Source organism: Neoarius graeffei, chromosome 11 (assembly GCF_027579695.1).
Source record: "Neoarius graeffei isolate fNeoGra1 chromosome 11, fNeoGra1.pri, whole genome shotgun sequence".
Taxonomy (NCBI): domain Eukaryota; kingdom Metazoa; phylum Chordata; class Actinopteri; order Siluriformes; family Ariidae; genus Neoarius; species Neoarius graeffei.
Window position 1 is genome coordinate 43,038,809 of NC_083579.1, and position 13,892 is coordinate 43,052,700.

Genomic DNA, 13,892 nt, shown 5'->3' on the forward strand with positions numbered 1-13,892 from the left:
AATGTTTCACTTCACATTTGCTTACATTTTTGACAGCACAGTTAGGCAACTCTGTAGGTTACTTCACCCAGCTTCTTTGCCCTGGGAGGTTATCAGGAACACAGATAACATAAGGAGTGAGGATCAGGCAATACTTGCTATAGCAATGTCAGCCTTGTGATAGGATTCCCTTTCATCAGCCCCATAATGTGCTTGCTGGGCCTCCTGCATGTGCTCCTGGATAATTAGGCTCTCTCACTTCCTGTGTTTCTGCATCGGTTGTTCATATTAGTTGCCAGTCAGATATTATCTACAACAGAGAAAGCCATTGAAGACCTGTGGTAGTTCTAAAATGGCAAAAAAAAAAAAAAAAAGATCGTATCTCATATTGTGTCTGGTGTGTAGTCCATTTATTTCCATGTTTTGGTGGTTTTCGGCGGTGGTTTTGCAGTCTCCTGGCTTGGTCATACCCTAAAGACCTATTAAGTGACCTTCTTATTCCATTAAAATAACAGTGTTTGTAGAGCTTTATACTGACACAGCTGTTTGTATGTAGTCTGTACAACCTGCAGTGTTGTCACACAACTGTCGTATCCTTTATTTTATTTTGATATCTTTAACGATAGTAACAAAGCACTTGAATTTCTATTATTCATTATAGTTTAACAGAACAATGTGTATAAATGACTCGGTGCTCTCCTTCACTCTCTCATAGTCAGAGGACCCTGCTGTGAGGTGGCAGCTTCATCTGTATAAAGATGTGATTGTGAAGAATGAGGGCCCACCTGATCCAGAGCGCACAGTTGATCGCCTTCAGACCATCTCAGCTGCAGTGTTTAACCTTGAGCAGGTCTTTTTTTCTTTTTTTTTTTTACACATCCGTTTTGGAATTTTTGTGTAATTTAAAGAGATTCCTTTGCATGAAATTAAAATGTGTAGTGTTTTTTGCTGGTTAAGGCCCTGGTCATACTCCAGCTCATGACGGGTTTGCGAATACTTGGCGATGAAAAATTGGTAGCATCGCCATTAATCGTGCAATGCACGGTGATTGTTCTCCGAGCTTTGCGAGTTGTTTTCTGGTGTATCTCTGCCTCGTGAGTGGCCAAAAACATCATGAAAATTTTCAGTAGCGATGTTTTCATCGGCAAACTAAACAGTGAATACTCACAGATGGGTTTGGGGAAACTTCCTGAAGCTCAGGGGAGCGTCGTCGAGCCTCCGGAGATGTATTTGTCTCAAATCCCTGTCCTCGACGTTTGTTGGCACCTCAACAACACAGCAGCTCGGCATAGCTTAACCTTTACCGAGACTGGAAAAGTGCATTTACATTCGGGGATTATTCAGAGTGCGTTGTTCGTGCGCTTGGGACCCAGTCGTTATAGGAAACACCTGATGCTGATTTGAGCGCAGTCAGCACACGCATATAAGGACACTGCTTTCACAGAGACTTTGTGAAGTATTCTGTCAGGTATGTGGTAGTAGACAGACGTAAGTACAGGAAGAGTCTTTATTAGCAGGTGTGATATTTACACAAGCAAAACGTGAGGCAAGGTCAGAGTAACAAAACACAAACGAAACCGAAAGCAGAGTCATAAACATGGCTAGAAACAAACGTGACAGTGGTAATACTTCGCAAATCCTCTGTGTCCTTATTTGTGTGCTGATTGCGCTCAAATCAGCATCAGGTGTTTCCCATAGCGACTGGATCCCAAGAGCGTTCACAACTCGCTCCGTGAGCACGTGTGGCTACTCGAGCTGTGCCAGACTCAAGTGCGTGAAGGCGTGACAATCAAGTGTTCACCTGCTGTGTGACCACAACTTTTAGCATAATACACAATAGTATTAATAGATTGGTATAAGGTTCTATGGTATATATGATATGGTACCAGTATCTAATATTTACAATATGATTAGATTGGTATTAACTTTGGTTTTAAATGATATTTATTTTACTCTTTCTTGCCACCTTAATGTACTGTAGGTGGAGCAGCCACTCAGGTCCAAGAAGTGTGTGTGGCAAAAACTACTGTCCAAACAGCGTAAGCGTGCTGTAGTGGCCTGTTTCCGTATGGCACCCTTATACAACCTGCCCAGGTAAGCCACTTGGTGTATAACCTGATATTGACGTTCCATACCATGGGCCAACAAGAAATTTGATCAGTCACAAACTGAACTATATAACATTACTCATAGCTTTATTTGACTGAAGTAGAGCTTGCCGTAAAAATGCAAGTTTTAATCACACAATATAATAGTGTATCAACATTAGCTAAACTAATCAGCTACATAAACATGGCACTGCACTAACATTATCCTGCCAGCTAGTCAGCTTAGCAAGTGTTAAAATGACGTCTCTGGGAATATCTATTAATATGTTAAATGTTCACTAGCAAGCAATGTCCTCTTTAGCACACCGGCCATAGGCGATGAGCTGTTGCCATCACGTGGTGTCCGTCCATCTGTCCGTCCGTCCACAATTCACAAAAATTGCTACTCCTCCCTGAGTTTTTTTTCAATGGATTTTGATTCTCATCTCATCTCATTATCTGTAGCCACTTTATCCTGTTCTACAGGGTCGTAGGCAAGCTGGAGCCTATCCCAGCTGACTACGGGCGAAAGGCAGGATACACCCTGTACAAGTCGCCAGGTCATCACAGGGCCGACACATAGACAACCATTCACACTCACACTCACTCACGGTCAATTTAGAGCCACCAGTTAACCTAACCTGCATGTCTTTGGACTGTGGGGGAAACCGGAGCACCCGGAGGAAACCCATGCGGACATGGGGAGAACATGCAAACTCCGCACAGAAAGGCCCTCGCCGGCCACGGGGCTCGAACCCGGACCTTCTTGCTGTGAGGCGACAGCGCTAACCACTACACCACCGTGCCGCCCGGATTTTGATTCTGATTGTTTTATTTGGAAGATCTATCAGTCTGCACAAAAGTTACTCCCTGGTTTTGTGATTTCTCATTAACAAGCTGCTAATTAGGCCGGTTAATGAACTTTCAGGAAAATCGCTTCTCCTCCCTGAGTTTTCAATGGATTTTGATTCTGATTGTTTTGCTTGGAGGGCGGCACGGTGGTGTAGTGGTTAGCACTGTTGCCTCACAGCAAGAAGGTTCTGGGTTTGAGCCCAGTGGCTGATGAGGGCCTTTTTGTGTGAAGTTTGCATGTTCTCCCTGTGTCCGCGTGGGTTTCCTCCAGGTGCTCTGGTTTCACCAACAGTCCAAAGACATGCAGGTTAGGTTAACTGGTGGCTCCAAATTGACGGTGAGCGGTTGTTTGTCTCTATGTATCAGCCCTGCGATGACCCGGTGACTTGTCTAGAGTGTATCTTGCCCATAATCAGCTGGGATAGGCTCCGGCTTGCCTGCAACCCTGCACAGGATAAGCAGTTATGGATGGATGGATTGATGGATGGATGGATTGTTTTGTTTGGAAGATCATATTTTTGTAATTATTTTCATGAAGCGTGACTTGGCTAATTCTAAACGAGTCTGGTTTCTCATGGTACGGCCGTGTGAGCTACTGCGTCGCTGACGCGCTGGTTTATCATGTAATTCATTAGATAACATTTCTAAGTTAACAAACCTTTTATTGGCTTCCCATGTGGGGTCATGATTCCAAGATGACAGCTTTTCCATTGGTACTCAGCAAAGAAAGGAGTAAATGAGGAATATGCCACGAGCTCTAACAAAGAACCTTGATGATCCAGCATGAAGGGACGTAGTACCCAGTTTCACCCCTGTATGAAGATGAAGTCTATGCCTGTTGGATAATATAAATCACATTTTCGTTTCTTTCTTTTTTTTGTTCTCCTGTCCACATTTTCCCCATTTCTGTCCACCTGTTCTTCTTCAAGCTTATAATTACAGTTTGTAATTTCATGCTCTGTTGCTGCGTAACTCAAACCCACAGTCGCATCAGCAGAATTAATAGGCAAGTGGAAGCGATTAATTTAAAATCTTACCGAATTAGTCCTGTCATTCATTCTTTTTTTTTTAATTGCCGATGCATTGAGTTGTTCTCTTATTATACCACGTCCGTATCATGTTTGACTGTTCAATTTTATCCAATGCTAAAAATTATTACTGTTCAGAATCCTGCTTTTGGTGTTTTGTGTATATGTGTGTTGTTGGCAAGTTTTATTTATTTATTTATTTATTTATTTATGCTTAGGGGTCCAAGCATCAAAGGTGCTGTAATCACGCTATGAATATTTTCATTTTGTATTCATGATTGTATTGAAATGATGATCATGAGTCACATGTGATTCATGATTGTGTTATTTGTGTTTTCTTCTTCTTTTGTCCATTTGCTTTTCTCTTCCACTGACGCCATTACCCTTCTTTTTAGGCACAAAATCAATAATTACTTCCTGAATGCCTACCGACACTTTTGGCTGGAAAAAATGCATGAGAGAGCAGATTATGACGGTCTGCTGTCCGTGCTAACGGTAACGTAGTGCTCGGGGAATGTTTATTGGTTGCTCCTTGAAATAGGTCACCTCCTAGACATGGTTTGGACTGCAACAGATCTTCAATAGGGAGTCTCACTGGTCATATGGTCATGTGATTATACTAAGCTCTTATTAGCTGTGCAATGTCTCCGCATTTTCACATTAGGGAATGAGCTCTTACTGTCTCTGTGAATTTACTGAGATTTATGCCATCAACATAATTTGTTGATTTATCTCGAGATTTATGGCAGCACTTGGAGTTGTTCCTAAAAATTTGGGCATAAAAAATCTAGACTGAAAAAACCAGATATTGTTTCCCCTTTGCTGTCAGTTGCAATGTAATGGAGCATAAATGCAAGATACAATGAAAAATACAGTGTATGCTAATACGATCATATGCAAATTAGAAGCAGGCAGAGTTTCAAACAAACCTATAATCGTTGTCTACCATGAATATGTTAAGATGACATGTTTGGATCCTAGTCATGATAATCATGTTAATCACATCACTGTAAATTTCTTAATTTAACAGTATATCGGTTGTCAACTTATGTAATGTTGATATCATTGATAACTGATATTTTGATTAATTTGAACCATTCTCAGTTCCTGTGGTTGAATGTAGAATGAGTACGGCTCGTGTTACATAGAGTGGAGTTCCCAAATGTATCGTAATAATCAGCATCACCTATAAAATTCAGACTTGAGTATAAGAATGGCCTCTGTTCAATGACCTCCGTGTTATAATGTCATTATATTCTTTCACATGTAAGCAGTATGACCAGTTAGGCTTCCTGTGTTTATCACTAACCTTTTTCTCCCTAGCATTTTTTGTTTGCCAGCCATAACGTCCTGTCTCATTCTCCCTAGTAACCCTGGTAACCATAATTCTCATAGTAACCCTGCTTAATCTTTAATCCTCCCACCTCAGGCATCGTTCTATTAACCTGTTCCTCACTGGCTACCAGAGAATATGGATAGAGACAGAGACGTACTCATTTGAGGAGAAACTAGTGCAGGATTTGGCAGTAAGTACCTTTCAGGACAATTAGTTGGTAATTCTTTGTTCTCTGGGCAGACCTCGGCTGGCCACCAGCCACATGCACAACAAACACAATATTCAACATAGCTGTGGTCACTTGGGATTTTTGTTTAAAAGTACGTTAAATAAAAAGTACAGCATGAGGGCTTTATTAATTATTTTACAATGCATGAGTAGCACCTATTGCAACTGTCACAAATACAACTCCAATTCCCAAAAAAGTTGACACGCTGTGTAAAACATAAATAAAAACAGAATGCAATGATTTGTAAATCATTTTTATCATTGCATTCGGTTGAGTACAATACAAAGACAAGATAGTTAATCTCCAAACTGATGAACTTTACTGTTTTTTTTAAATAAATATACACTCATTCTGAATTTGATGCCTGCAACATGTTCTATAAAAGCTGGGACAGGGCCGTTTACTACTGTGTTACATCACCTTTTCTTTTAGCAACACTCAGTAAGCATTTGGGAAGTGAGGACGCTAATTGTTGAAGTTTTGAACGTGAAATTCTTTCCCATTCTTGCTTGATATTCAACTTCAGTTGCTCAACAGTCCAGGATGTCTGTTGTTATATTTTGCACTTCATAACGCACCACACATTTTCAATGGGAGGCAGGCAGGCTAGTTTAGCACCCGCACTCTTTTTACTACCAAGCCACACTGTTGTAAAATGTGCAGAATGTGGCTTCGCATTGTCTTGCTGGAATAAGCAGGCACATCCATGAAAAAGACATCATCTAGATAGCAGCATATGTAGCAGGCATTCAGTGTTGGATATTGGCCTTGCCCCTTTGTGCAGGGATTTCTCTGGATTCTGTGACTCTTTTGATGATGTTCGGGATCATCGATGGTGAAACTCCTTCCAACTTTATGTTGAGAATTGTTGTTCTTAAACTGCTGGACTGTTTGCCCATGCAGTTTTTCATAAAGTGGTGAACCTTGCTTCATCCATCCTTGCTTGTGAATGACTGAGCCTTTCCTGTTGCCAATTAACCTGTTTACCTGTGGAATGTTCCAAACAGGTGTTTTCCAAGCATTCCGCAATTTTCCCAGTCTTTTATTGCCCCGTCCCAACTTTTTTGGAACGTGTGGCAGGCGTCAAATTCAAAATGAGTGTATATCAACAAAAAACAATGAGTTTTATCCATTAGAACCTTAAATATCTTGTCTTTGTATTGTATTTAACTGAGTATAAGTTAAAAAAGCATTTGCAAATCATTGCATACTGTTTTTATTTACATTTTACACAGCATCACAACTTGTTTTTGGAATTGAGGTTGTATATTTATACAACCTATATATTTTAAACGGACGTATTTCTAGTTTCTACCCTTGAATGTCACGCTGAAATTTCATTTACAATTTTCATCCAGCACTATGATTAAAATGAATTTTAATCATGCTCTACTACATAATCCTGATTTTCATATCAAGATTGCAAATACTGCTCTAAACTTTCGTAAACAGCTGTCTCCTAAATAAAAAGCAGAATTCATATCAGTCGCCATTATAATAATACTGTGCATATACAGTGGGGCAAAAAAGTATTTAGTCAGCCACCAATTGTGCAAGTTCTCCCACTTAAAAAGATGAGAGGCCTGTAATTTTCATCATAGGTACACTTCAACTATGAGAGACAGAATGGGGGGAAAGAATCCAGGAAATCACATTGTAGGATTTTTAATGAATTAATTGGTAAATTCCTCGGTAAAATAAGTATTTGGTCACCTACAAACAAGCAAGATTTCTGGCTCTCACAGACCTGTAACTTCTTCTTTAAGTGGCTCCTCTGTCCTCCACTCATTACCTGTATTAATGGCACCTGTTTGAACTTGTTATCGGTATAAAAGACACCTGTCCACAACCTCAAACGGTCACACTCCAAACTCCACTATGGCCAAGACCAAAGCGCTGTCAAAGGACACCAGAAACAAAATTGTAGACCTGCACCAGGCTGGGAAGACTGAATCTGCAATAGGTAAGCAGCTTGGTGTGAAGAAATCAACTGTGGGAGCAATTATTAGAAAATGGAAGACATACAAGACCACTGATAATCTCCCTCGATCTGGGGCTCCATGCAAGATCTCACCCCGTGGGGTCAAAATGATCAGAAGAACGGTGAGCAAAAATCCCAGAACCACACGGGGGGACCTAGTGAATGACCTGCAGAGAGCTGGGACCAAAGTAACAAAGGCTACCATCAGTAACACACTACGCCGGCAGGGACTCAAATCCTGCAGTGCCAGACGTGTCCCCCTGCTTAAGCCAGTACATGTCCAGGCTGTCTGAAGTTTGCTAGAGAGCATTTGGATGATCCAGAAGAGGATTGGGAGAATGTCATATGGTCAGATGAAACCAAAATAGAACTTTTTGGTAAAAACTCAACTTGTCGTGTTTGGAGGAGAAAGAATGCTGAGTTGCATCCAAAGAACACCATACCTACTGTGAAGCATGGGGATGGAAACATCATGCTTTGGGGCTGTTTTTCTGCAAAGGGACCACGACGACTGATCCGTGTAAAGGAAAGAATGAATGGGGCCATGTATCGTGAGCTTTTGAGTGAAAACCTCCTTCCATCAGCAAGGGCATTGAAGATGAAACGTGGCTGGGTCTTTCAGCATGATGGTGATCCCAAACACACCACCCGGGCAACGAAGGAGTGGCTTCATAAGAAGCATTTCAAGGTCCTGGAGTGGCCTAGCCAGTCTCCAGATCTCAACCCCATAGAAAATCTTTGGACGGAGTTGAAAGTCCGTGTTGCCCAGCAACAGCCCCAAAACATCACTGCTCTAGAGGAGATCTGCATGGAGGAATGGGCCAAAATACCAGCAACAGTGTGTGAAAACCTTGTGAAGACTTACAGAAAATGTTTGACCTCTGTCATTGCCAACAAAGGGTATATAACAAAGTATTGAGATGAACTTTTGTTATTGACCAAATACTTATTTTCCACCATAATTTGCAAATAAATTCTTTAAAAATCAGACAATGTGATTTTCTGGATTTTTTTTCTCATTTTGTCTCTCATAGTTGAGGTATACCTATGATGAAAATTACAGGCCTCTCTCATCTTTTTAAGTGGGAGAACTTGCACAATTGGTGACTGACTAAATACTTTTTTGCCCCACTGTATTAGTTCAAAATGAATGAGGCCTTTGACAAAGTTCTTAACTGTTTTTCTTTATTTATTTGATTTACAACCCCAAAAGTTGGGATGCTGTGTAAACTGTAAATAAAAACAGAAGGTAATAATTGCATATCATGGAAACCCGATATTTCATTGAAAATAGTACAAAGACGACAAATCAAATGTTGAAATTTTATTGTTTTTTGAAATACATGCTCATCTCATCTCATTATCTCTAGCCGCTTTATCCTGTTCTACAGGGTCGCAGGGAAGCTGGAGCCTATCCCAGCTGACTACGGGCGAAAGGCGGGGTACACCCTGGACAAGTCGCCAGGTCATCACAGGGCTGACACATAGACACAGACAACCATTCACACTCACATTCACACCTACGGTCAATTTAGAGTCACCAATTAACCTAACCTGCATGTCTTTGGACTGTGGGGGAAACCGGAGCACCCAGAGGAAACCCACGCGGACACGGGGAGAACATGCAAACTCCACACAGAAAGGCCCTCGCCGGCCACGGGGCTCGAACCCAGACCTTCTTGCTGTGAGGCGACAGTGCTAACCACTACACCACCGTGCCGCCCGAAATACATGCTGATTTTGAATTTGATATCAGCAATACATTTCAGAAAAGCTGGGACAGGGGCAACAAAAAACTGAAAAAGTTATGTAATGCGAAATAAAAAACTAATTAGGCTAATTGGCAACAGGTCAGTAAGATGATTGGGTATAAAAAGAGCATCCCAGAGAGGCGGAGTCTCTCAGAAGTAAAGATGTGGAGGGGTTCACCGCTCTATGAAAGACTGCGTGGGCAAACAGTGCAACAATTTAAGAATAACGTTCCTCAATGTAAAATTGCAAAGAATTTGGGGATCGCATCATCTGTGGTACATAATATCATTAAAAGATTCAGAGAATCTGGAGAAATCTCTGTATGCAAGAGACAAGGCTGAAAACTGACATTAGATGCCTGTGATCTTCAGGCCCTCAGGCGACACTGCATTAAAAGCAGACACGTGTCTGTCGTGGAAATCACTGTCTGGGCTCAGGAACACTTCAGAAAACCATCGTCTGTAAAAACAGTTCATTACTGCATCCACAAATGCAAGTTAAATCCAGATATAAACAATATCCAGAAACACCACCACCTTCAATGGGCCCAAGCTCTTTTACGATGGACTGAGGCGAAGTGGAAAACTGTCCCGAGGTCTGATGAATCAAAAGTAAAAATTATTTTTAGAACTCATGGGCACCACGTCCTCCAGGCTAAAGAAGAGAGGGACCATCCGACTTATCAGTGCACAGTTCAAAAGCCAGCGTCTGTGATGTTATGAGGGTGCATTAGTGCGGTGTTTCTCAGTCTATGGGCTGTGGACCGGTACTGGTCCGTGAGAAGATTACCGTCAGTCCGCAAGCCTGCCTCTGCACTAGTAGTCAGTATTATAATTTCAAACTACCGGTCACTGTCAGTCAGATTATGTAGAAGAGCGATTGGCTGGCTCTGCTCTCAGTGCTTTTGTCACTGTGTGCCACATAGCGTAAGTCCCGCCCCCCTCATTCTAGAATGTTAAGCGTTCCCGTCCGCACGAGGTTACACACTTGCACTTATTCATTCATTCTGTCCCAAGTCCAGTCATTCATGCACACACGCTTTATGAGAGCAATATCATGGCATGTTCAAAGCAAGCTACTCTTGACTCTTTCTTTGGAAAGCGCCCATCTGACAGTGCAGATACACAACATGAGCCAGAGGCAAAAAAATATAACCCATTCACTCGCAATTACGAGCCTTCATACATACAATTCGGCTTTATTTCAAGTGATAGTTGTCCCCCGAAACCAATCTGTGTTATCTGCCAAACCATGCTAAGCAACAAAGCTATGAAGCCATCCAAATTACGCCGGCATTTGGAAACTAAACATTCGCATCTCAAGGATAAATCAGAGGATTTTTTCAGAAGAAAACATGATGAATTGGCCACCCAAACTAGTGTTGAAAAGTAATTTGACCGAGAATGAAAAGCTAACAAAGGCATCATACATGATTTCACACCATATTTCCAAATGTCAGGCACCCTTCACAGTTGGGGAGAAGCTAGTTATGCCTTTGATTGTTACTGCTTGTAGTGAGGTGTTGGGTCCGGCTGCTGCAGCCAAAGTAAAAGAGATTCCTCTGTCAAATGACACGGTCTGTCGTCGAATTGACGATATGGCGGCAGACATCTCATCTCATCTCATTATCTCTAGCCGCTTTATCCTTCTACAGGGTCGCAGGCAAGCTGGAGCCTATCCCAGCTGACTACGGGCGAAAGGCGGGGTACACCCTGGACAAGTCGCCAGGTCATCACAGGGCTGACACATAGACACAGACAACCATTCACACTCACACCTACGGTCAATTTAGAGTCACCAGTTAACCTAACCTGCATGTCTTTGGACTGTGGGGGAAACCGGAGCACCCGGAGGAAACCCACGCGGACACGGGGAGAACATGCAAACTCCACACAGAAAGGCCCTTGCCGGCCATGGGGCTCGAACCCAGGACCTTCTTGCTGTGAGGCGACAGCGCTAACCACCGGCGGCAGACATCGAACTGCAAATTTTAGAAAGGGCGAAGTCATCTGACTGGTTTGCCATTCAATTGGATGAGACCACGGATCTCTCTAACTTGGCTATGCTTCTGGTCTACATCAGATATGCTCATGAGGGCCGGTTTCACGAGGAGTTTTTGTTTTGTAAGATGCTTCCAGGGACCACAACCACTGGAGAAATATTCCGTATGCTTGATGGGTACATCTCTGGGCATGGGTTGATATGGGGGCGTTGCGTCGGTGTCTGCACAGATGGGGCAGCGGCTATGACCGGCAGGCACAACAGAGTTGTTGCTCGGGTAAAAGCCGTTTCACCATCAGTGCAGGCAACGCACTGTGTTATTCATCGAGAGGTACTTGCCTCTAAACGCCTGTCCACAGAGCTTCATGAAGTTTTAAATCAAGTGGTCAAAATAGTGAACTTCATTAAGGCCAATCCGACAAATTCCCGTCTATTTACAGCTCTGTGTGATGAGATGGGTGCAGATCATGTTCATCTGCTCTTGCACTCTGAGGTTCGTTGGCTGTCACGGGGTAAAGTGGTGAACAGAGTGTACGAGTTGAGGCATTCTTGACAAATAAACAGTCCAATCTTGCCGATCACCTGCGAGATCAGTCTTGGCTTATAAAGGTAGCTTATCTTTCTGACATCCTGGACCATTTCAATATGCTAAACCTGTCGATCCAAGGCCAAGCGTATGACATTTTTCAAGCCAATGATAAAATCATAGCTTTCAAAAAGAAGCTGTCAGTCTGGACCAACAGAGTTAATAGAGGTGTGTTTGACATGTTCGGCTGTCTGTCGTCTCTGGCTGATGAAGGTGTGGATTTGGGGCAGGTGCCGGCAGTGATCGCGCAACACCTTACTGAAACACTGCGTCATTTTGATTCATACTTCCCCTCAAAATCCCATCTCACGTAAAAGCAATGGGTAAGAGATCTGTTCACCAACCCAGAAACGAGTACTCTGCCACCTGTGGTGCAGGATAAACTTCTGGAGCTTTCGTGCGATGCTGGTCTGCAGTCGAGATTTGGTCGACTTTCTCTGTCTGAATTCTGGCTGTCATGCTGCGATGAATATCCCCAGCTGAGTGAGATGGCAGTGAAAACACTGATGCCTTTCCATTCAACATACCTCTGCGAGACCGCATTTTCACATTTGACAGCCACAAAGACAAAATACCGAAACAGAAAACATGCTCCGAGTGGCCTCGTCACCCTGTCTTCCTCGTTTTGACCTGTTAGTGGCGAGAAAGCAGGCACATCCTTCACATTAGAATGCTGGCTTTTCTTTTACCAAATCTCTGTGGGTGACTGGGCCTGTCATTTGAGGTTAAAAGTCAGCACGTAGCCTACGTTCAGTTCTCCCTTCTTCATACTGGGACTGTGTAATCAGTCAGTATTAGGGCTACAGTGGGTCTTTAGGTTTCTCAGTTTGAGGTCCCATGTTTCTGGTAGACCTTTTTATAAGTGTGTGTATGTTATTGTGGCACTGTTTGGCAGTGCTTCAAGTTCACAGGTGTAGTTTAAAAAAAAAAATCTAAAACACAAAAGTAAAAAAAAAAATCTTGGTTTAATGGTTCTTACGCAAATGGTAATAATAGGTTATTATTATTAATAATAATAATAATAATAATAATAATAATAATAATAATAATGGTAAAATTATTGGGCCTACATATCAGTATATTTATGTAATTTGGCAATAATCTCAAAGCCAAAGCACTTCTGCTAGTTTACCTTGTTTAATAATAGTTTAGGCCTAAGCAATAATAATAATAATAATAATAATAATAATTGCATATCTTTGGACAGTTACTGGTCATTTGGCAATTTTCTACAATTCTGCCAGTGCACTCCTGTTAGGTCTTATTTAGCCAAAATATTGTTATGCTGGTGTAAGCCTGCTACTTGTAACAAGTACTACTAACAAAAAAAATAAAATTAATAATAATAAACATATCTATCTATCTATCTATCTATCTATCTATCTATCTATGGAGGCGCACACACTGTGTGTGTGTGGGGGGGCGCACAGAGGCGTAGGCCTATGCAGGACCTTGCAGCACCAAGAACTAACATTACTGGGCCCCAGAGCAAAGAAGTTTGAGAAACCCTGCATTAGTGCACATGACATGGGTGGCTTGTACATCTGGGAAGGCATCATTAATGCTGAATGATATCTACAGTACATGTTTCAGAGCAATATGCTGCCATCAAGACAAAATATTTTTCAGGGAAGTCTTTCCTTCTTTCAGCAAGACTTTGCCAAAGCGCTTTCTGTACATATTAAAACTGCATGGCTCCATAGTAAAAGAGTCCGGGTGCTAAACTGGCCTGCCTGCAGTCCAGACCTGTCTCCTATTTCAAACATCTGACGCATTATGAAGCGCAAAATAAGACAAAGGAGACCCCGAACTGTTGAGCAACTGAAATTGTATATCAGGCAAGAATGGGACAACATTTCTCTTTCAAAACTACAGCAATTGGTCTCCTCAGTTCCCAAACGTTTACAGAGTGTTGTTAAAAGTAGAGGTGATGCAACACAGTGGTAAACATGCCCCTGTCCCAACTTTTCTGAAACGTGTTGCTGACATCAAATTCAAAATGAGCATATATTTTTCAAAAAAACAATAAAATTTGTCAGTTTCAATATTCGATATGTTGTC

General features: G+C 42.0%; 1 protein-coding gene across 1 annotated transcript in view; it reads left to right on the forward strand.

The window, feature by feature from the left end:
- Positions 1-13,892, forward strand: part of LOC132893656 (ryanodine receptor 3) — a 476,331-nt gene that overhangs the window by 414,639 nt on the left and 47,800 nt on the right. The window contains exons 76-78 of the mRNA XM_060932802.1: positions 695-829; positions 1,961-2,073; positions 5,376-5,472. Coding sequence (XP_060788785.1) covers positions 695-829; positions 1,961-2,073; positions 5,376-5,472 — 345 coding nt within the window. The remainder of the gene's footprint in view (positions 1-694; positions 830-1,960; positions 2,074-5,375; positions 5,473-13,892) is intronic.